At 37.6% G+C, this 23,339-nt stretch overlaps 1 protein-coding gene across 1 annotated transcript in view; it reads right to left on the minus strand.

Moving 5' to 3' along the window:
- klf12b (Kruppel like factor 12b) overlaps positions 1-23,339 on the minus strand; it is a 64,101-nt gene that overhangs the window by 9,895 nt on the left and 30,867 nt on the right. Inside the window, exons 3-4 of the mRNA XM_073845242.1 lie at positions 16,324-16,822; positions 7,905-8,040 (exon numbers count right to left, since the gene is read on the minus strand). Of these exons, the coding sequence (XP_073701343.1) occupies positions 7,905-8,040; positions 16,324-16,822 (635 nt within the window). The remainder of the gene's footprint in view (positions 1-7,904; positions 8,041-16,323; positions 16,823-23,339) is intronic.

The raw sequence follows: 23,339 nt of genomic DNA on the forward strand, positions 1-23,339 counted from the left end.
ACGAAGATATTTTGTACATTTCCAACTGTAAATAAATCAAAAAATCAAAAAAAAAAATGTTGATTAGTAATATGCCTTGCTAAAAACTTCATTTGGACTTATAAAGCGATTTTCTCAATATTTAGATTTTTTTACTCCCTCAGATTCCTGATTTTCGAATAGTTGTATGTCAGCTAAATATTGTCCTATCCTAACAAACCATACATCAATGGATAATATATAAATCTCAATTTAAAAAAAAAAATACCCTTATGACTGGTTTTGTGATCCAGGGTCACATATATAAATGTTTTTGAAAGTAGTCATATGCTCCTGCAAAGCTGCATTTATTTGATTAAAAATATAGTAAAACATTAATATTGTAAATACTAACTTTACTATTTGAATATATTTTACAATGTAATTTATTCCTGTGATTCAAAGCTGAATTTTTAGCAGCAATTCCTTCAGTCTTAAGTGTCACAGAAACCTTTAGATATTATTCTATTATGCTGATTTTGTGCTCAAACATGTCTTATTATTATCAACTTTGAAAACAGTGTTGGAAACTGACATTTTTTCCAGGTGTCTTTGAGGAATATAAAGTTAAAAAACTGTGATTTGCTTGCTTAATAAAGGAAATATTAAAATTGAATACATTGATTTGAACTATCAACTAATTAATCGAAAATTGCCCCACCTTTGATAATCAATAACATATAGCTATAGCTAATAAATGTATGTTTGTTAGGATAAGACAATATTTGGCTGAGATACAGCTATTAGAAATTCTGGAATCTAAGGATGCAAAAAAAAAAAAAAAAAAAAAAAAATGGAAATATTGAGGAAATCGCCTTTAAAGTTGTCCAAAATGAAGTTCTTAGCAATGCATATTATTAATCAAAAATTAAGTTTTTATATATTTACGGAAGGAAATGTACAAAATATCTTCATGGAACATGATCTTTACTTAATGTCCTAATGATTTTTGGCATAAAAGAAAAATCGATAATTTCGACCCATACAATATATTGTTGGCTATTATTACAAATATGCTCGTACTACTATGAATGGTTTTGTGGTCCAGGGTCACATATAATAAAATGTAATCACACATCTCCTTGTTCCACTATAGTCCACAGGCACCAGGTGTCCTCTAGATTCAGGGATGATGCAACAGTCTAGTACTAGGATGATTTGCCCAACTCTCACTTCCCCTTAGCACAAAGAGGACACCATGCTACTTTTAGTTCATACCCCACTGGCACATTTCGATCTGTTTTTACTTAAAATTGCACTTAAATCAAAGCCTTTTGGTGGGTCCCACCACTGATCCAAGCATGTCTGTTTTTACTCCTCGTCAAAAAGTAACATATGCTATTGCCGTCACCTACTGTAAAACAGTGCGGAGCTCTGCCGCCCAGATGATGCCTAGACCTTTAAAACAGCTCTTGTGTGAACCCTGCATAACCCTGTCATCCTGGCTTTGTGCTTTTGTCTTTGTGTTTCTGTGTGGAGGGGGTGGGGTGTATGAATTCCTCTGTATGTTGAAACGGTTCTGAAGTTTTTCGTATCAGACTGAATTGAGCTCTTGGTCTTTTTGTCTCTGCTCTTTTTTCAGAGTGACCAGCGAAGTAAGCTTTCTGCTCAAGGCTCAGGGTGTTCTCTGATACGCTCCCCTAAACATTTGTCACAACAAGACCTGCATCTCGTCCAGGCTGCAGAGAGGAATGACAGAGAAGAACCAAGGAGGCAGGGAGAGATTAGGTCAGATAACTGTAGGTCTACTCTATATATTGGAAAAAATAAAATATATAATATAATTAGTGTTGTCAAAATTAAAGCATTAACGTAGGCGATTCATTTTTCCAGTTTAATGGTGTTAAAAATATTTAACGAAGGGGTGGGTCTAGGGTTGACCACCCCGCTCACAACTGCTGCTTCTGTCTCTTTTTTCTTGATGAGAAGTGTGTTTATTTAATCGCAGAACATCTTACCAACCACATCAAACGGGAGACTTCAGAATCAGACTTCACTTAAGCGCCAGGCGCTAGTCAAACGAGCGTGGGAAAGATACAGGTGACAAGAGAGCTTCAGTAGTACAACAGTGAACTGTGGTCAGATAAGATGTTGTCAGGTCATATGTCTGTAAAAATGAATTTACCTGTCCTGTCAGCCGTTATACCGTGCTCGTAGTATGCATACTTCAATTGCACACACAAATGCTGCAGCATGCGCTTAATGCCTGTATTATTTCATTTTAAAGCACGAATGAAACTACGAGCATGCGTGTCAGATCTGCGTCACATTCAGCATAGGCAGCTCTTAAAGTAATAGCAGCCAAATAACTAATAATCCAACTGCTGTGATGTCTATTAATCAAAGAACACAAGAAAAAAGAGGACATCAAACACTTATGTAGCTTTAAGGATTCATCTATATTTAATTTAGTATTTAGTGTTTGATAACTTATTAAATTTCTGTTTATTTCCTACTTCCTGAAGGGCTCAGGAAAATAATGGGTTAAGTTAGATTACATTAGAAGTCATTTAGTAGTCCAATAAATGTTAAAATTGATAGCTCTCAATTCTAACAATGTTTAATGGCTATACTTTCTAGACACATCATAAAAAATATTGAACTAATATTACAAATATACTGTCTTTATGTTGTTTCTACATTAATTTGAAGATTGAATGTGAAATTACTGCATTTTAAAGCATATTTAAAAACGTTAATGTTAGGTGGGATTAATTGTGATTAAAAATGTGTGATTAGTTAATTTTTTTAATTGATTGACAGCACTAAATATGATATAATATAATATATAAGACAATATATTATAAATATAAAATTATATATAGAGAGAAAAATAAAACATTATTTAAATAAGTACTATATAGGTAATTATTTAAAATAACATTTTATATTATATGAACCAATAAGATAATATTAAATACAAACTAATATTAAATATAAATAATATGTGACTCTGGAACACATAACCAGTCATAAGGGCCAATTTTTTTAAACTTAGATTTATACATAATCTGAAAGCTAAAATCTGGAAAAACTGCAATCTGAGGGTGCAAAAAAAATCGAAATATTGAGAAAATCACCTTTCAAGTTGTCCAAATGAAGTTCTTAGCCATGCATATTACTACCAAAAGGTTTGGTAAAATTGCAAAATATCTTAATGGAACATGATCTTTAGTTAATATCCTAATGTCTTTTGGCTATTAAAGAAAATTGGATAATTTTGACCCATACAATGTATTATTGGCTATTGCTACAAATATACACGTGCTACTTAAGACTGGTTTTGTGGTCCAGGGTTACATATAAACAAGTCAAATAAATGTATTTAATGTTTTGGTGGGGATTGGACCTCTATTGTAGGAAAGAGCTCTTCAAAAAAAAACAAAAAAAAAACAGTGGGGTTAAATTCTTTGTTATACTATAAAGCTATTATTTAAATCAGTGGCAGTTGATGGCAAACGTAATTTCAAATTTGTTCAAATGAATGTTGAATATCAGTTGACCACAGCAGTAAATAAAAACTGCTAATACAGGCTGATAACTAATACGGTCATGCATCCTTAGTACTGAAGTTTGTTAACGGTGCAGTAATGCAAGAACATTTAGGTACTGAAAGTTCCCCACCTATCCGACTAAATAGCCCTGAGGTCTCAAGGGACCCAAAAGATAACTTTAATAATATTACAGCCCCTTTCCAACAGGCATTCATGGATAATGCAACACACACAATATGGAAACCCACACAGATGCATTTGTCACTCAAGATGCTCTCAGAGATGCAAAAGTCAAGCAATGACTTTTCATCTGTTCATCTGAAATTGATATCAGCAACTTAAATCCAGATATCAGCACATAACAGCATCTGGGCTCTCGCTCAGTGTGGCGTGTTGTGTGATACAGGGCTTCTTTAGCTGCATGGATATTTAAATTAAGTGCAGAGCTGGCAGTTCACTCTCTCCTAAATTGGCTCGTCTGGTGGTGAGGACGGTCTTATAGTGGAGACTGAGTCATTTTGGGTCGGCTGTGACTGGCCTCTGACAGGTCCGTGAGCCGAGGGGGTTATTTTAGTCCCGCGGGGCCTCGCGGTGCCAGCCAAACTCTGCAGCCGCAAATTCGCCCCACAAGACAAGGCCATCATTCCTACTGTTAGATGCTCCAGTCTCATTGCAGACTGCGTTTTATTGCCTAGCCTTTGTAATTTTCTGGTTGGATTATTGTGCAAAAACACTGACCCAATTAAATGACAATATTCTTCATCAAACACTTCTTTGATGTGATAAATGCTTATTTGTTCTCGTCCATTGAGTCCGCCATGCTATCGGTGTTATTCTTGTGGCGACGCTGCCCACAATGTTATCTTATTTCACATGCTAGAATGAACACAGCTGCACACATGCCCTCTTTCTCCTTTTCTCTCTCTCTGTAAACAGCCGAAAGCGGCAGCTCTCTCCCAATAACACCATTCCTGTAAACCTGGTTAAACTGTGTTTTGGCATTCTGCTGCACTGGGGGGCAAAGTCCTAGTACCGTTCGTCCACAGCACACTCAGAGCAAAGGGAAAACATTTACACGGTGTCAGTGCGAAGCTTTGACATACGGAGGAATCCTGGAATACTTTCCAAACCATTTGCCTAAATAACAGGCGGACGACAGGGTGCTGGTAGGGGGGCTGGCTCATGGAAAACTCTTTGGGAGAAGTCCTGGGTTGTTTTTTACTGCCTGCAGGCTTGAGAGTCTTCTGGTTTTGATCATGTCACTGTCTTTAATGGGATGACTACCTCATCTGAGTGAAGACACATGGACTTGTGCCGCAAAGAATGGGAGGTGACAGCTAATGTTACCAAAGAGCCGGTATTACAAAGAACGGCCTGCAAAGAAACGCTTCACAGTTTGCGAATGTCTTGTGATAGGTGTTCACTTCCAACTCTTCAATCCATTAAACGGATAGCTAGCCCAAAAACGATGGTTGTCTTGCCTTTTCAAACTGGTATGACAACAGTTTTTGTCCATACAATGAAAGTCAACCCTGGTTGGACCCCATTGACTTTTAATTTATGGACAAAAAACAAGGATACATGTTTCAAATCATCTTCGAATGCCCATTTTCCACAAGTTGGTATGATTCTTTAGGGTTTTCTAGAAATGTCTGCAACATACTTTGGTTAAAGTTCCTCAGTGGTCGTGTAAAACAACACCGTGTTTACCTTGTCAAAAACAGCTCTATTCACAGCAACCCCTTTCGGTGCACGGCTCTTTAAATGCTAATGAGATCTGTTCATCCCGCCCCCGCCCCCTCTTTTCCTTTTTTGGTATTCGGTGGCGTTTTACCGTCAAAAACTAAACTAATCCACAGCATCCTCATTGGCTCTGAGGTCGGGAGAAAATTAAGACTCTTATGTTCACCTTTACATTCAACTACAAAACACCTGCATTGCTTACGAGACATTGTTGTCGCTACAGCTGCTCGAGCGCGGAGAAAATGGCGGACAACGTACAACTGACTGAGGGCGGAAATATGCTAATATGGAAAAGTCTGTCAGTGGTTGTGGGTAGGGTCTGAGCAAAACAACTTGAAAATTGAGACTGTAGGTTTTTTGGGGATTCAAAAAAAGGAGTGAATGGATTTTTATAACACTGCTAAGACACATTTAGGGTGCTTTCACACCTGTCTCATTTAGTTTGGTTGAATCGCACTAGAGTTCGTTTTCCCTCCTGGTGCGGTTCGTTTGGGCAGGTGTGAATGTAGCAATCGCACTCGAGTGCGCACCTAAAGCGGACCAAAAAAGCGTACCGAGACCTGCTTGAAGAGGGGGTCTCGGTACGCTTTCAAACGAACACTGTAGCGGTTCGTTTGTGGTGAGAACATGAACCGAACTAGAACAGACCCAACCGCAAAAAGTACGGCCTTTTTGGACTCATCCAGCTGCCGTAGTCCGCTGCGCTGTTCATTATGGGATGAGGACAAGTATTTGTTGACAGTTAGCGCTTTAGCAACATAGCCCCATGACAGCTCACGGACAAGGAGTTGTGAGTAGGAGCGGAGCCTCATAAATTTGGTCTGATGATCATATAGGTCCCAACTTTTGAAAACTCACAAGAACATCACAATCTTTCTCATTGTTTAAGGGGCCGTTCACATGTCGTGCCTAAAACCGCGTGGAAAACGCTAGGCGCGCCACTTTCTCTCTTTCCAAATGGCTTGAGCTCCAGTGGCGTCTGCCGTTGCTAAGCAACAATGACCTGCGCTCTCCATAAATACGCGAAAGTTTCAGCAAAGGATAAATGGATTTTCAGCATTAAAAATCGCTTGCAGTAGCTCTGCTATTATATTTATTCAAAAATGTTTATTCCTATAAAGCTATGATAAGCTTTTTCTCCAACTTGCCAGTGCTTTCAATGTTATTACGGGAAAGGATGAAGCTGATTGGTTGGTTCATGTCACATGACCTGCGGTGCGCTTGCAGCATTTTGAAAACTTGAGATGTTTTTATCTCGATGCGGCGCGTTCGCGGATGGAAAAAAAACGTGCCTAACAGTTTAGAAAATACGTTCAATACACTGATCTATATAATTCTCTATTATAGATCAGTGGTTCAATGACACGATCTGGCCAACGAGTGATGTGGATGTTGTCACATGACTGCATTTTGGTTCGTTTCAACTGGTTCGGACCAGAGCAATCAGTGTGGTGTGAAAAGGACCTAAAACGGCAGAAAAATGCTACAATGTATCATTTGTTGCCCTTGGTCCGGACCAAATGAACCAAACCACAGATGTGAAAGCACCCTTATATACAAACACCACTTAAAGTGAATTTGCTTCAGATGTCCCCTGTAACTACCATAGTACGATGCATTGTTGGAGAAAGGAACTAACTAGTCACAACTGTTTCCTGAAACTTCGTTGCACATTTGTTATTCAAACCACATTGTTTACGACTGTCACTAATGAAGTCAAGCAGGTAGTGAAATTACTCATTTCAAGATCAAATGAATGTCAATTTATTGCTGTAAATAACAACATCTGAGGACTGTTTTGCTATTTTTGTTCTCTGTTAATTTGCTGTATTTCACAGGTTTCCTTACATTACCCCTAGGTTCCTCTTTGGTTCCACTTTAAATCTCTTAAACTAAAAGTCGTAGAATTAAATTTGTATATGTATGGAATGAAAAACATAGATTGCACTAGTTAGCTTGCTTATTTTGCTTAAGTGCATGAACTATTTAAATCCATATGTCTTACAAACAAGTAATTATGCTTTTCTAACCACAGTTCAAGAGATGTAGTTCCAACCACATAACTTTGCAATGCTGTTTGCGAATGTTTGTTGAAATTATGGATTCACAAAACACTAAATCAAAGCTAGTAACGACAGAAGTTACAACCATAATTGCCTAGCTATGTTTTCAGGAAATGCACCCCAGGTTGGCAACAACATGAAGATTAAATGATGACATAGTTGTCGTCTTTGGGTTAAATATCTCTTTAAAGCAGTGTTTTTTTAACCAGGGGCCAGCCCTACAAGGGCCCTAAATACATCTTAACAATATTTGTATTTAGCTTTATTAACATAATTTTAATTAAAATGCTAAAACACTAAAAATATAGACATATAGCATTAAGCTGCCATCATATTTTTGCGTTTTTAGACAACACAAGGAACACATAAGCAAAAATACGATAGCCTTCGAATATCATCTTGGACAAAAGGGGGTTTTGGATTCAAAAAGATTGAGACCCACAAACTGAAAAGCAGACAATATAAATCTAAATTTGTTAGCACTACATCAGCACAGTATTTTCTAGCTGAAGACAGTCAATGTGCATATGTTGAAGCTTGATTTCTGGTGTATGTGTTTGTGAAAGTGTCTTTAGAGAATACTCACTCCTGGACTGCTCGTGCTATAGACAGCGCCGTGGATCCTGTTTCATTAACACTGTCCAAGGTCACGTTTGGCAGGTCGTCATCATCACTGTCACTTTTGATTTGTCTTGGCGACAGGCCATTGGGGTCTGTTTGTGCTGCCGCAGGGGGAGGACAACAGAGGAGGAGGTTAGTTACATGACTGTAATATGCGAACCGCTTGAGGCTATTCTCAGGCCCATTCAGCAACTCACAATATGCCACATGACACTGAGCAAAAATTAGCACAGCATTTCAGGGTGTTTCTTCAACTTTTGGCACCTTTATTACAATAAACAGATTTCTAAGTTTTTCTGTTTATTATTTTAAGGTCACATTAACTGTCTTAGAAACATAACATGCTCTTTTTAATTATATCTGCTACTTTTCAAATTCCTTAAAAAAAATTAAATTTCCACCACAGAGTGCTGTTAAACCATGGTGGAAATGACACTATGGTTAATTTATTAAATGCATGCGCACACACACGTGAAATAAGTTACAAAAAAAGTAAACTTTGAATAAAAGTGTCTGCTAAATGCATAAAATGTATATTAAAAAAAAGGTTGCTTTATTATGTTGCACCTGGTCACAATGTAGTACTAAGACAACTGTTATTTTAATATCATATATGACACATTTCAGGTGTGCTTGTTTGTGATTTTGTCATCAAATACAGGTTTTTTTAATTCAGACACACCTGTGTATGTCAGTGTTTCAGACTGGCAGTCACAGAACACCCGTCTCTGATTACTGGATCTCATTCCCCACAGAACGAGAGCAGCATTCTCTCCCTGACTCCAAGCTTTGTTAATATTATGTGGGTTAGCCTAGGCTGCAGGGCTACGCTTCTAATTCGCTGCTCTCTCAGCAGTCTGTCAGACCTGATCCCGGATCAGAGGTGTCCGTACTGTCTCCCAATCAGCCTTGGGCGGTGTGTCCTGCGGGCATGTCACCAGCACAGGCGATCAGATGCCCGGAGAGCGTCTAAAGACAACAGAGCTATGCTGCCACTCGCCCTTTGTTTTTAAGTTGTTGGACATAGTTATGCTGCCAATTTAGGAATTTCTGTATGAATGATGGGAACACCTAAGATGTCAGCTATATGGTCTCGGGTGCATTTTTGAGTAAAACTTACAGTTGGACTCTTGTCTGTCACTATTTTTTTATTGTGATTGATTATTGAAAAAAAACAACACAAATTTCCTACCATCAGAGCAAGCTTTTGTGAGCTTCTATTACAAACAATTGACCTCAGCAAACCAAACTACACGCTGATATAATTAAAGGGATAGTTCTTCCAAAAATGAAAATTCTGTCATTAATTATTCACCCTCATGTTGTTCCAAACCCGTAAGAACATCTTCAAAACACAAATTAAGATATTTTTGATTAAATCCGTGAGCTTTCTGACCCTGCATAGACAGCAATGCAACTGACACGTTCAAGGCCCAGAAATGTTGTAAGAACTTTATTAAAATAGTCCATGTGACAATAGTGGTTCAACCCTAATGTTGAAGAAGAAATTGTTGAATAAAGTCACAGAAAGTATCCTTGTAGCTTCATAAATTTAGGGTTGAACTACTAATATCACATGACTATTTTAACAATATCTTTACTTTTTTTTGGGCCTTGAATGTGTCGGTTGTGCTGCTGTCTATGCAAGGTCAGAAAGCATTCAGATTTCACCAAAATATCTTAATTTGTGTTCCAAAGATGAACAAAGGTCTTACGGGTTTGTAACGACATGAGGAAGATTAATTAATGACAGAATTTTCATTTTTTGTGTGAACTATCCCTTTAATTTTTACAAATCCCAATACATATATACACTAAAAATATCTGAAGGATCATGTGATATTGAAGACTTGAGTAAAGGCCCGTTCACACCAAGAATGATAACTATAAAGATAACTATATTAGTGTCCACACCAGCAGATGATATTGTCTGTTTATTCTAAGCACATGCTCGTCTGCTGCTTTAAATTTTCAAGCTCGTTATAGCAGGATTGGATTCTAATGGGATGTCAATGTTTTTATCATTCATTTGCAGGACAAAATCATTCTGAAAGCTATTTTCAATTGAAGTAACATTTCACAAAATTACTGTTATTACTGCATTTTTGATTTAAAAAAATGCAGCAACAGTGAGCATAAAAGACTTTGAAATTTTTTTAAAAATCTTACCAAGCCAAAACCTTTGAACAATAGTGCACATGCATACACAGATCCAATCAGCAATCCTATAAGAACAGACCAGCACCATTTTTGACGTGCAACCTACTAGTCAAGAACCATTAAGTTAAACGTCGCATGCACTGACCTAACTTAATATCTATTGCTTTTTACTGTTAGGCATTATCAAATTCAGCACAAAACTGATTCTACGCCTTTCCAAGGGTAGTTTAAACATCCACTTTAGAGCCACAAACGCTCAGCAAACCTGATGGAGGATTTCAGTGAAAGATTAATTGGACACATTACAAGAGCCTGGAGCTCTTCTCTCTCCTCCTCCATTCTATCTACTCAGGCTAGACACAAATCAGTTATAGCAGTTGCTTTGCAACCTCTATATATGAAGTAATGCCAAACCATTCGCAACACTATATTCTACATTCCCTGTGTGATTGTGGTATTAGATCAATGTTTAAACAGATTTAAAATCATACTTGTGTATTGTTAATTCCCCTGATTATTTTTTGTGCAACAAATGCTTTTATAACTGATAATTTGCATACTGTTATTAAAATTGTATAATTTATGTTTTTTTAATTACTTGTTTTACTGGGCAGTGTAGCACTTTTTAATGTGCTATATACTTTAAAATGCACAATATGTAATTTTTCGCTGCTAGAGGGTGAATATTCAAAACAAACAAAGAAACAAAGGTGTAGTTTGATGACACCGTGATTGAGTGTGAGTGTGAAAGAGCTTACAGGTGGCAATGGATGTAAGTGTAAGCTTAAACCAAATGCTGTACCTTCGATTTTTCCCACAAAGAGTCTAAACACACCCGGATATCGAGCAAGATCCGCGCTGAGAAACTCCTTCAGTGGCTGCAGCATCATGACAGGAGTCGGCATGTTTGTTTGTAAGCTCTTTCAGTTGCTATGCTCCACTAAAAGCCTCAAAGGCATCAGGGCTAACGTAATTTTCAGTCAAAGGGCAACAAGAGAAGCGATGCAAGTCTTTGCGTCTTTCTTTTTAGTAGACCACAGCTACTAAGAGAGTTTACAAATGATGTAAATCGATGGTACAGCATTTGGTTTAAGCTTACACTTACATCCATTGCCACCTGAAAGCTCTTTTAGTAGCTGTGGTCATCGTATCAGTATTTTATTTTCCGAGTTGTGTTGCAGTAGAAATAGCATTGCTCAGTGTCAGTAGCTCACCGAGTACAACCGTTCTGCATAATCAAATAATGGCATCTCCATAGTCCAAAATATGTATAGAACGATGTGGATTTTTTAAGTAACATAAATCTTTCATGGGTTTTTTACTATGTATTTCAGTAAAAGACATAATTTACGTTATATTAAGCCAAGTCTTAATACCCAAGTGAAAGTGAAACGATTGCTAATAAAGGATGAGCACGATACAGCTTGAAGACAGCGGAGCCTTTATTATGCCACAGTCGACCGCTTCCGCTTCTTCCGGTCATGTGTATATAGTAGATAGATACATGTGAGTGTGCTGAAAGTTCTGTTATAATGCTACTCTGTGCATTTGTCATCGGTCTAATAAACTGCATAACATATTAAAGTATCTTTGGGGTTTCCATTTTTTCTACATAATAAAACTGGAAAATCGAGGGTGTATGGTATCATTGGCAGGCGACACAATGACACTAGTTAAAATTGAAACATTTTTAAAACATTTTTCAAACATTAGTCGGCAAAATATATAGTTCTGTTCTGGTGGTTTCTGGATATTTTAATAAAAAAATCACATATTGTGCCTTTAAATAAATGTAATTTTGAATATATAGCATGCATACTGGAAACAACAACTGTGAATAATACGGTCTGCCTCTGCGGACTGTTTCCGCCATTATCCATTCACTATACCTACAGCACATAGCTTGCCTGGATATTCCTTAAAAATGTCCATATAAAGGCAATGACAAAAGCGGAGTTCATAAGAGGTGGTGAAGCAAACCCCATGATTTCTTTCTCCTGTTGTTTCCAGCCATAGCCTGTTTCCATGGTAACTCAGTCGGAGACAGAGCTGTGGAGAAGGGCACACCCCCTCCCCACCTCCCCCTGGCAACCTGTACGCGAGTATGCATGTGCAAGTGAAAGTGTGCGCTGTCCATTGTGTTTCCAGCTGTCACCGGCTGTGACGAAAAACATCTATTACTTGTAAACACTGCCGATCGGTGCAGGTCAAAACATGCTTGTGTCTCCAAAAAGTGGTAATGTTACCAACAGTCTCTATCATGTAAGCATATCATCGTCTGCTACCCATGTTGACCCCGCCCAGGTCTGACCCCATTTCCTCTGTGCTGCTCTGGAGAACTCTGGGTGGAGTCCATGTTGCTATGTGCCTGACTGCTCGCGGTGCCACCCATCTTCAATATCCGCCCCACCCCATTATGCAAACCTTGTTTTTCCTCTCTTTCCTCCCCTGAAGCTGAGCGAGACACCCAGTATTTAAATCCTTCTTCTTAGCAGGATGCCCAGCCCTGCCCAACCATTTGGGACAGACACCCTTTCCCAGATAAACAAGAGGTTGAGCAACAAACAGCTCCCTTGTGCCCTCCGCTCGGGCCGAACACCATTTGACAGCAACACCCAGAGCATCGTGGCTTAGTGCCAAAGCATTAAAACTTGCCCTACAGGAAGCCAACCCTAAACAGCAGTCCCTGAGTGTCGTCGGTGAGGTCTCGAGAGTTTGGGAAGGCACCGTGCAAGATGCGTGCATCTGATTAGGGCATGTGGCGAGGGGCCGAGACCTGTCTGCATGACCTTGGACTTGAGACAACGACGCAGATCCTATGTTTGCAGAAACCACTTTCATTTAAACACTACTCTGTTTGTTAGAAAATCAACAATCCACATCTATGGGCTTTACAGTAGTTCTAGGGTGGGAAGTTTAATTTCTTGCCCACCAGACAATGGCTGCTTTATCAACCACTTTTTTACAAGCAATTTTTCAGTATAAACGTATAAAACTCACAACATATGGGTGTTTGTTCAACAATGGGCACTTTTAGTCCTTTGGAAAATAACAAACTTTTCACACTCTCACTAGTTCATTCAATTTGTCTACTAACAATGTCCAACAGTAGACGTACAAGCATTCCATAAGAATTCTGTCACTTTTGTAATTTTTTTTGTTCTGAAAGTCATGAATATTTCCACCACATCTCCAATGATGTGTTGTGTTTAATAGAGTTATGTGGTGGAAATGACATTTTAAAACATTTTTGAGATAAAAAGTCTCCTGAAAGGATTAGATCACTCCAGAATAAAAATTTCTTGATTAATTACTCACCCCAATGTCATCCAAGATGTTCATGTATTTCTTTCTTCAGTCGAAAAGAAGGTTTTTGAGGAAAACATTTCAGGATTTTTCTCCTTATAGTGAACTTCAATGGGGATCAGTGGGTTGGATGTCCAAATTGCAATTTCAACGTAGCTTCAAAGAACTCTACACGATTCCAGCTGAGAAAAAAAAGAGTCTTATCTAGTTCTTCGTCTGTGTACTTCAAAAAGGTAGAGTAGAGCGAAAAACTCATTTTCTCCATTTGTGGTTAAAAAGCGTATACATTTTACATTTTTTTAGAAAATGACCAATCGTATTACTAGACAAGATCCTTGGTCCTCGGCTGGGATTGTGTAGATGCCTGCAGTGAAACTGCAATTTGGACCTTCAACCCACTGGCCACCATTGAAGTCCACTATATGTAGTAAAATCCTGGAATGTTTTCCTCAAAAACCGTACTTTCCTTTCGACTGAAGAAAGAAAGACATGAACATCTTGGATGACATAAGGGTGACTAAATTATTAGGAAATTTAAATTCTGGAGTGAACTAATCCTTTAATCTTGTTATTTTCTGAGCTAACACATTATGTATCCTAAATACCTACAGTATGAAATTATGGTATTCACCATTTATTTTTCTACACCTTTTTTCATCTTCAGCTATTCACTGACACTAAATTTATATTTAAAAAAAACATAGCTACATCTAATTTCTCTGAAAAAGAATTTAGATCTTTCATGTCCAATAAAACAAACAAATAACAAAGTGGAATATAACTTTTCCATTCTTTCTGTGTTTTTATAGTTCATTTCATCTAATTTTGGTCCACATACTATTAGTATCCATTTATGCTATATATTACAATGCAAGATGAAATAAAGCAAGTGTGACAACACCTCACATGCTTGTGAGTGTTTGAAAAGTGCAGTGAAGTGCTACAAATATATAAATATACAGATATAGCTATGACATGCACCTTGCCAGATGACTTCAAAATGTCTTTTGTCAAAGCACAAGCTGACATGTCTGGCTGGTACATAAATCAAAATTACCCATCACTGCCCAAATGCTGGAGGCAGGAGTTAATTTCCCACTCTCTTTTACTTTATATGTCCACCACTTCAAAAGCAGACAGTATGCCTGTCACATAGCACATACTCCCTAACAGCAGGAAGTACACAGGCAGCTGAGGACAATCAACCCCGTATCTGCATATCATTATGGGTACTACGGTGCTTTTCTGTGAAGAAAGGACAGAGAGATGCAGTTGTCTGAAGCAAGTCTTTTCCTAAAACAAATGTGAAGGAAACAGATGCTTTTAATCAGCTTTCATTTTTTCTCCATTCCAGTTGATTTATTCTCCCCCGTGATCACAATTTCATAAGATTTCAACATTCCCTTCTGGGCAGGCTGATGTTAAGTGCTTCACCCAGGGGCACACTGGTAATCAAGTAAGTAATTCTCAAACTGTTAAGTTATTCCCATTTGCAAACCTTTTTTATCCTGCACAAAAAAATATTTTCTTACTGATTACTTTTTGTCTTGTTTTTCAGTACAAATACCTAAACATTCTTAAATAAATTTACTTTAAAAGCAAAATGGCTTAGAATAATTAAGTTTTTGTTGAATAAAGTCTTTATTTGAATTTTCTTTGCACACAAAAAGTATTACAGTAGCTTCATAAAACTAGTTTAACGATGTCCTTACTAACTTTCTGGGCCTTGAACTTGGTAGTTGCGTTGCTCTCTATGCAGGGTCAGAAAGCTCTTGGGTTTCATCAAAAAAATAATTTGTGTTCTTAAGATGAACGAAGGTCTTACAGGTTTGGAATGACATGAGGGTAGGGTTGTAATGGTATGAGGTTTTCACGGTATGATAATCGTCTCAGGCAATATCACGTTTTCACGGTTTCGTGATATACGGTATTAAACTATCATATTTTTTTTATATTCATCAGCTGGAATGACCCTTCAATGAATAAAAAGAGATATGTTTTTTGGTTGACGGTTTATATATATATATATATATATAAAATGCACCTATGAGTTTAGCTTTATCTTCACGGAGGGATGGTGTTCGCGAATATGGGAGAACATGTTTTACGACCACTCTTCGTCCACATTTCTTGCAAACTGGATATGCATCTTCAAGGACAAACCCGCGATCTTTTTTCGGATACCCAAAATATTTCCATACTACATATTCATTTTTTTTTTCTCGGCGGGATTAGAATTAGAGATTAGAATTTGCAGCCTCTGTCTTGGACATTTTTGCCGCTGTACAGGTATGGGTGGAGTCTAAGCAGTCAAGTTGCATATAGAAAGAAGTTGCATATACATCGCAGTGCGGGTGAGATCTAGTTTCATTTTTAATTTTTTTTTTTCAAAACCGTGAAAAAGCAAATGTGCACGATATGATAATCGTAAATGTCAATATCGCGATAAACCGTCATACAGGTATACCGTTACAACCCTACATGAGGGTGAGTAATTATTGACGGAAATTTCATTTTTGCTTTAACTATACATTTAGGCCCAGTTTCACAGATTAGGCCATAGTTCAATTAGGACATTTAAGTAATTTTTATAAACGTGCTTGGAAAAAAAACATTACAGGTGTGCATCTTTAGACAAAACAAAGGCACTGATATATTTTAAGATCAATCAGTGCAATTTTGTTTCAGTTGAAACAGCTCAGACTTACATTTTTGTCTAGGGCTAGGCTTAAGCCTTGACTGTGAAACTGGGGGTTAATGTTCATTTTGCTTCTCAACTAAATGTATCTTATTTTAAGAATCTTTAGATATTTGTATTGGAAAACAAGACAAAATACTGAGAATCATGGAATCAACCCACAGTAAAATTAAAAATGAATCAGCAACGATTATTAAACAATCCAGAAAGAGGTCCTCACCTTTGCCCTGGTACTTGGCCTCATCCAGGAGAGGTAACATGATGGTGGAGTTGAGGGTTGAAGGGGAGCGTACGGCTGTGGTGTACATGAGGGGCAGCGACTGCACCACCACAGGGATACGGTGCACCTGGCTATGAAGTTTACTGGGGCTGGAAGGGGGAACGGGGTGGATGATGTGCAAAAATTGCTGGCCTCTAACTCCATGAGAAGAGCCCACCAAGGGCCCGGGTGTCAAAACAGAGGACATTCCCGAGGAGACTGAGGTGATGACGGAAGGTGACGACGACGATGAAGAGGAAGATGGAGAGAAGGCTGAGGTAATGGGTGAGGTGTTGGATGAAGGAGATGACGTCCTTGTCTTGTTGATGGACAGGTCTACGGGCTCTGTCTGGGTCTGGAACTGCTCAGACGAGAGCAGGTCTTCTGGAGGTTCTGCCTTCACTTTACTGAGCAGGAGCGGCACAGCCTCCATATCAGGATAGCCGTGCACTTTGGGTGACTGTGAACAACAAAGATATAAATGAATGTGGTGGTAATTTTGTTAATTAAATTTCTGACTTAAATATTGATTAATAAAGACATTCTAAAAATATAATACAGTTAAAAATACAAAGAAAACCTTTTTAAAAGTAATTTATTAAAGGAAAAAAATTGTTTTGTATTTTGCTTCCTTTATTACAAGCAACAGTTCTGTTTATTTCAAATCTGAAAAATTAATCACGATTCTGTGAGGGTGTTTGCAGACTGTTTTGCGAATCTTCATTTAAAAACCAGTTTGAACAAGAAAATGATTCACTGACTGAAAGTAACTCAAACCAGGTTTGCAGACTGTTTTGTAAATCTTCATTTAAAAAATGGTTTGAACAAGTAAATGATTCACTGACTAAAAGAGTTGCATTGAAACAGGGTTTGAAGACGTAAATAATTTACTAACTGAAAGAGTCGGATTCAAGCAGGGTTAGCAGACTGTTTTGTGAATCTTAATTTTTTTTTTAAATGGTTCGAACAAGTAAATGATTCACTAACCGAAAGAGTCAGCCTTAAACCAGATTTGCAATGTTTTGCGAAACTTACAAAAAAATTAAAAAACGGTTTAAACAAGTAAACGACTCACTGACTAAAAGAACTGGATTCAAACCGAATCTTCATTTAAAAAAAACGGATTGAACAAGTAAATGATTTACTGACTGAAAAAGTCGAATTCAAACCGGGTTTGCAGACTGTTTTGCGAATCTTCACTCAAAAGAAAAAAAATTTTTGAACAAGTAAATGATTGACTGACTGAAAGAGATTTAAGCTGTGGTTTGTAGACTGTTTTTCAAATCTTCATATTTTAAAATACTGGTTTGAACAATGATTCACTGACTGAAAGAGTCTGATTCAAACCGGGTTTGCAGATTGTTTTGCGAATCTTTGCTTAAAAGAAAAAAAAAATTCAAACAAGTAAATAATTCAATGCCTAAAAGATTCAAACTGGGTTTGCAGACTGTTTTGCGAATCTTCATTTAAAAAAAAAAAAAAAAAAAAAAAAAAAAAAAAAAACGGTTCAAACTACTAAATGATTCACTGACTGAAAAGAGTCAGACTCAAACCAGGCTGGCAGACTGTTTTGCGAATCTTCATTTACAAAATGGTTTGAACAAGTAAATGATTCACTGACTGAAAGAGTTGCATTCAAACAGGGTTTGAAGACTGTTTTGTGAATCTTTATTTTTTATTATATAGTTTGAACAAGTAAATGATTCACTAACCGAAAGAGTCAGCCTTAAACCGGCTTTGCACTGTTTTGCGAAACTTACTAAAAAATAAAAAAAAATGGTCTGAACAAGTAAATGACTCACTGACAAAAAGAACTGGATTCAAACCTGGTTTGCAAACTGTTTTGCGAATCTTCGCATAAAAGAAAAAAAAATTCAAACAAGTAAATAATTCACTGACTGAAAGATTCAAACTGGGTTTGCAGACTGCTTTGTGAATCTTCATTAAAAAAAAAACAGTATAAAGAAGTAAATGATTTACTGACTAAAAGATTCAAACCGGGTTTGTAGATTGTTTTGCAAATCTTCATAAAAAAAAACCGATTTGAACAAGTAAATGATTTACTGACTGAAAGAGATTAAAACCGGGTTTGTAGACTGTTTTGTAAATCTTCATTGAAAAAAAAACGGTTTGAACAAGTAAATGATTTACTGACTGGAAGAGTCCGATTCAAACCTGGTTTGCAAATGTTCGCTTAAAAAAAATCTAGCAAGTAAAATGATTCACTGACTAAAAGATTCGGATTCAAACTGGGTTTGCAGACTGTTTTGTGAATCTTTATTTTTTTAAAAACAGTATAAAGAAGTAAATGAATGACTGACTGAAAGGGTCAGACTCAAACCCTGGCTTGCAGACTGTTTTGTTTATCTTTATTTTAATAATGGTTCGAACATGTAAATACATTACTGACTGAAAGAGTCAGACTCAAACCAGGTTTGCAGACTGTTTTGTAAATATTTATTTAAAAAAAAAACAATTTGAACAAGTAAATGATTCACTGACTGAAAGAGTCAGACTCAAACCCAGGTTTGCAGACTTTTTTGTGAATCTTCATGAAACAGTGTAAATAAAGTGCTAGCAGACAGAGCAAGCGCATGCAGTGAAATGATCGCTCCTGAGCAAGCGGCTAATCATGACAGAGCAGCTCATTAAACCGAGGGGAAAAGTTCTCGAATTGCGACGGCAGATGTGATAAACGGTCTGCTACAGAATCACGGCTCGACTTTGTTTATAGACTCACTTTTCTTTATGCAGACTGAGTGGGCCTGTAGCAAATTACAGTTTCCACCCCCCCGAGCTCATACTATTTTTACTCAGGACACGTGGAGTCACTCTGAGCGTTACCGACCCATGAATCAGCAGTAATGCGGTACAATAGAACTGCATTTGAATCCAAAAACAAACAAATGTCAGGCAATTCAATATGCTGACATGACCCGTTAAAAACCCAGGTTGGGTCATTCAGGATTCAGAGGGCAATGTCACAGGTCAGGACACATGACCTCAAGGTCAGGGTCACAATACTAATTGGACTGGACAGGGAAAGGACCAGTACTTTTAGAACAAAGAGACCCCTTTTTGCAAAGTGTGACAATGTTGACATCAATGGTGGTTTAGTCTCTTTCAGGAGTTTTTAAGCTAAACAAAAAGCACAAAGAAACTTTTTCACAGCTCTACTCAACTGACTGGTAAGGCTATCATGGGATTAGAAGGTCTGTATATACAAGTCAGTCATCTCTTGTGGGTCAGCTGAAAGATTTACATTTTGCATTTGAAAACGTGTGGCTTTAACATTTGTAACGCAGATAATCTTTCTCCCCCCACTCTACTGCATTTTAAGCATTTTAATAATATTAAAAGTTATTATATATAGAATTATTTTGATATATTAAAGTAATTAATTATTGCCTCGTTGCTATTTTAAATGTATTTTAAGTAATTTTATATGGCATTGTTTGCTTAGGTCTATTTTTATTACCACAAAAATCAATTGTAATTATCCGATTAATTGTCAGAATAATCGACCGATTACTCGATTACCGAAATAACTGTTAGTGACAGCCCTAGAGTAAATGTTACATATCTGCTGATTCAGATGATACACATAATGTCATTTAACGTCCATTAACCTGATCACACATTAATTCCACTGAAGTGCTTGGAAACACGCAGCATTATTATATGAGTTGACGTAATTTTAACAGAAACAGGAAGACAGGGTGGGATATATCAAGCAGTCCCGCACTATTTTTTAAATAACCAATAGCAATTTGTTTATATCACAGCTTGGGTCAGAGCCTTTAAACTCAGTAAAGCCACATTTGACAGCGTACAACAGCTACAATCCCTGCATATCACTATAAAATGTAGCATTCAGTGTTGAATTCAATGGGTCCAATATGTCTCTTGACCGGAGCAGACTGTGTCTGCGCTGCAATGGTTTATGTGATACAGTGCGAAAACAAGACTTCATCTGTATCAGTGGAAAGCATCTTTATGAATTTTGGAGCACACTAGCTTATAGATAACCTTAGGGCTAACATACTTATACTAAAAGCCATAAAACTTAAATTTTGATTTCATGGGGACCTTAAAGGGGTCATCGGATGCCCATTTTCCACAAGTTGATATAATTCTTTAAGGTCTTAATGATGAGTCTATACCATAATTTGGTTAAAATTTCTCAATGGTAGTGTTAAAAACACTCTTTTTACCTTGTCAAAATCAGCCCTTTTTAGAGCGAGCTATTCTGTTGCATGTTCATTTAAATGCTAATGAGCTCTGCTCGCCCCGCCCCTCTCTGCAGTGGGATGACGAGCCGTAATGTTTACTTTAGCCGAATTTAGCCGCGTTTAGTTGTGAAACTTGCTTACTAGCACATTATTGAGAAAGGCCACTTGCAAAGATGCATAAAAACCCTTATACTCACTTCTGCTGCATCACAAATGATTTGCACGAACATAGACGCATATGTAGATCGGGATCAGGGCTTTCCTTTCAAAAACGTTGAGAGTAAATGGCGACTGCTATGTTTATTATTACATCCAACAATAGAACACCTCAGCTGGAGACATTCTTGTCTTCCCCCGCACCTGAGTCACACAATGGCGATCGGAGTGGGATTGTTTCAGCTTGGTGAGGGCAGGTCTAAGGTAAGGCACTGATGTCAATAAACTATTGTGGAAGCAGCCTCTGTCTGTGTGTCGTCAGACTGACAAGAAGCTGAGAATAACCTGATTTTAAAAAGGGGGTTATTACTTTTAAAAATTAAAAAAATACCACTGGGTGGATTTTTATCATTGTAGGGTGGTTGTGTACACAAACTGCCAATGCACATTAATGTTCAAACAACATGTAAAAGTGAGTTTTGCATCCGATGACCCCTTTAAATAATAACCCTTAAGTGAAATGCTAAGTTTCTAGTTCCATATTTAAATTTTTAGAGTTTTATTATTTTAGTCTTGGAAAAAGGCTGCACAGCTGCACAGACAGGGTGGTAATCAAACCCTGGTGAGTGAATTTCTATTAGCATAGCATGCAATCAGCAACCTACTAATGAGGGTTGTATAAAAAGGGAAGGGAGGGGCCGCTAATGACCAATCAGCATCATACTTAACAGACTCGGTATCTAATTGAAAAACCTGCCTCGGTAATACCTAAGAGATTCTTTGTTGTTCCTAGCAAAAGGGACGAACCATTTCTGGTTCGTTCCTTCAAAAAACCCTTGGAGCAGTAATGTAACCTCCAAATTTCCTGCTGAAAAAGATCACTCAGTAGAGTGTTTGTCTGAAGTGAACTCTCGCTCTAGTTCTATTGAATTTTGTGATGTGCCCTTTAGGGTATGCTTAAGAGGCTTTATACCACGTACGTTTTGTTGTTTGTGTGTATATAGGACATTGTGCGGATCTGTGCCTGCGGCCGCTGTAGCCTCAGGTCTTTGCAGCCCCTCTGAGACAAACCTCTTTCTCAAATAGATCTCATCTCCCCTCTTTACGCTGTAGTCAATTTGGCCTTGTAGAGCTCTGAATTTTGTTTCAATGCGTTTTTATTTTGCTCAAAGGCAGGTTCGAAGCACTTGAAGATAAAAACGGCAAATAATCAAGAACTGCACTCATGAGGTGCTCATGATTATTCAGATGGTATCGCTGGCTGATCCATTAGGCAGTTTCAAAAAGAAATGTGAAAAGAAAATCAGTGAAACTGTAAACAATAGCAAACTGAAACTGTGAACTATGGCGTACTGTAGCACACATGACCTCCTTTCATGGAAGAAAACGTAAATCAAAAGCTTTGAGGTGATAAAAAGCTGTTTTGCATGCAGATTCCTGTTCTTGTTTGAACGTCAGTTTCTGTAGAAGAGTTTTTAAAGCTCAACCGCTCTCTCCTCCGTACTTTCCACCTTGGCTCTTTGATGACTTTCACTTTATTTGGGGATCCTGCGTGAGATATCGGTCTAGCTGGTGAGGGCATTAACTGGGGCAAACCATTCTCAGCAAGGTCTTGGCAAGTGGCCACCTGAACGACGACCATGTTTGAGCGATGAGACGCACTTCAAAGAGTCATTGTGTAGGTTGCACACTTCCTGGTGCTTGGCAGCTTTTCGACACATATGGATAAATATGTCTACCAGCTTTTCGCAGGAAGGAAGCTAGGTGTTGCTATGCTGGCTTGTGAAGTAGAACACAACAAGGGTACATCGTTGGCTCTCAGACGCAACTATTCACAAGTTCTTTCTCCAAGAAAATAGTGGATCTAGCCATATCCGCTTTTGTGCTTTTTTATTAATTGAGCAAATAATGTGGAACAGTTCACTGAACAGTGCATCAGAATGAATGACTGAATTGTTCTATTACTTACAGTGGGTCTGATCAATATGTTCATGTACTTTCATGGCACAAAATCAACTTTAGCTGCCAAGCCCTGCAGTCCTGAGTAAAAAGCTTAATGATAATGCTAGCAGGTATAGTTCAGGGATTTTTAAACTATTTGATGCCAAGGACCATGGAATATGTTGATCCCCATGTGAGGGGCCCATTTTTGAAAATATAAATGCAGCTAAATATTTTGACTGAAACAGATGAATATTGGAATCCATTAGATTAATCAGGGCTATTTTATTGTATTACCAGCCTTAGCGTTTAACACTAACAAATAATAACAAGATCTATGGGTTTTTTGTATGCAGTATTGTTTGAAAGCTTGGGGTCAATTTTTATGAAAGACGTTAAAGGAGTCAACATTTCAAGTGGATCAAAACCTTTCATCAAATTTGTCCTAAAACCAAAATGAATACCCATTCTTGTCTTAGGACAACTTTGATGAACTTTTTTGATCCACTTCAATTGTTGACTAGTAGTTCACTTCCAGAATAAAAAGTTCCTCATTTACTCACCCCCATGTCATCCAAGATGTTCATGTCTGTCTTTCTATAGTTGAAATTAAGGTTTTTAAGGAAAACTTTCCAGAATTCTTTCTCC

The sequence above is a fragment of the Garra rufa genome, chromosome 8, assembly GCF_049309525.1.
Source record: "Garra rufa chromosome 8, GarRuf1.0, whole genome shotgun sequence".
NCBI lineage: Eukaryota > Metazoa > Chordata > Actinopteri > Cypriniformes > Cyprinidae > Garra > Garra rufa.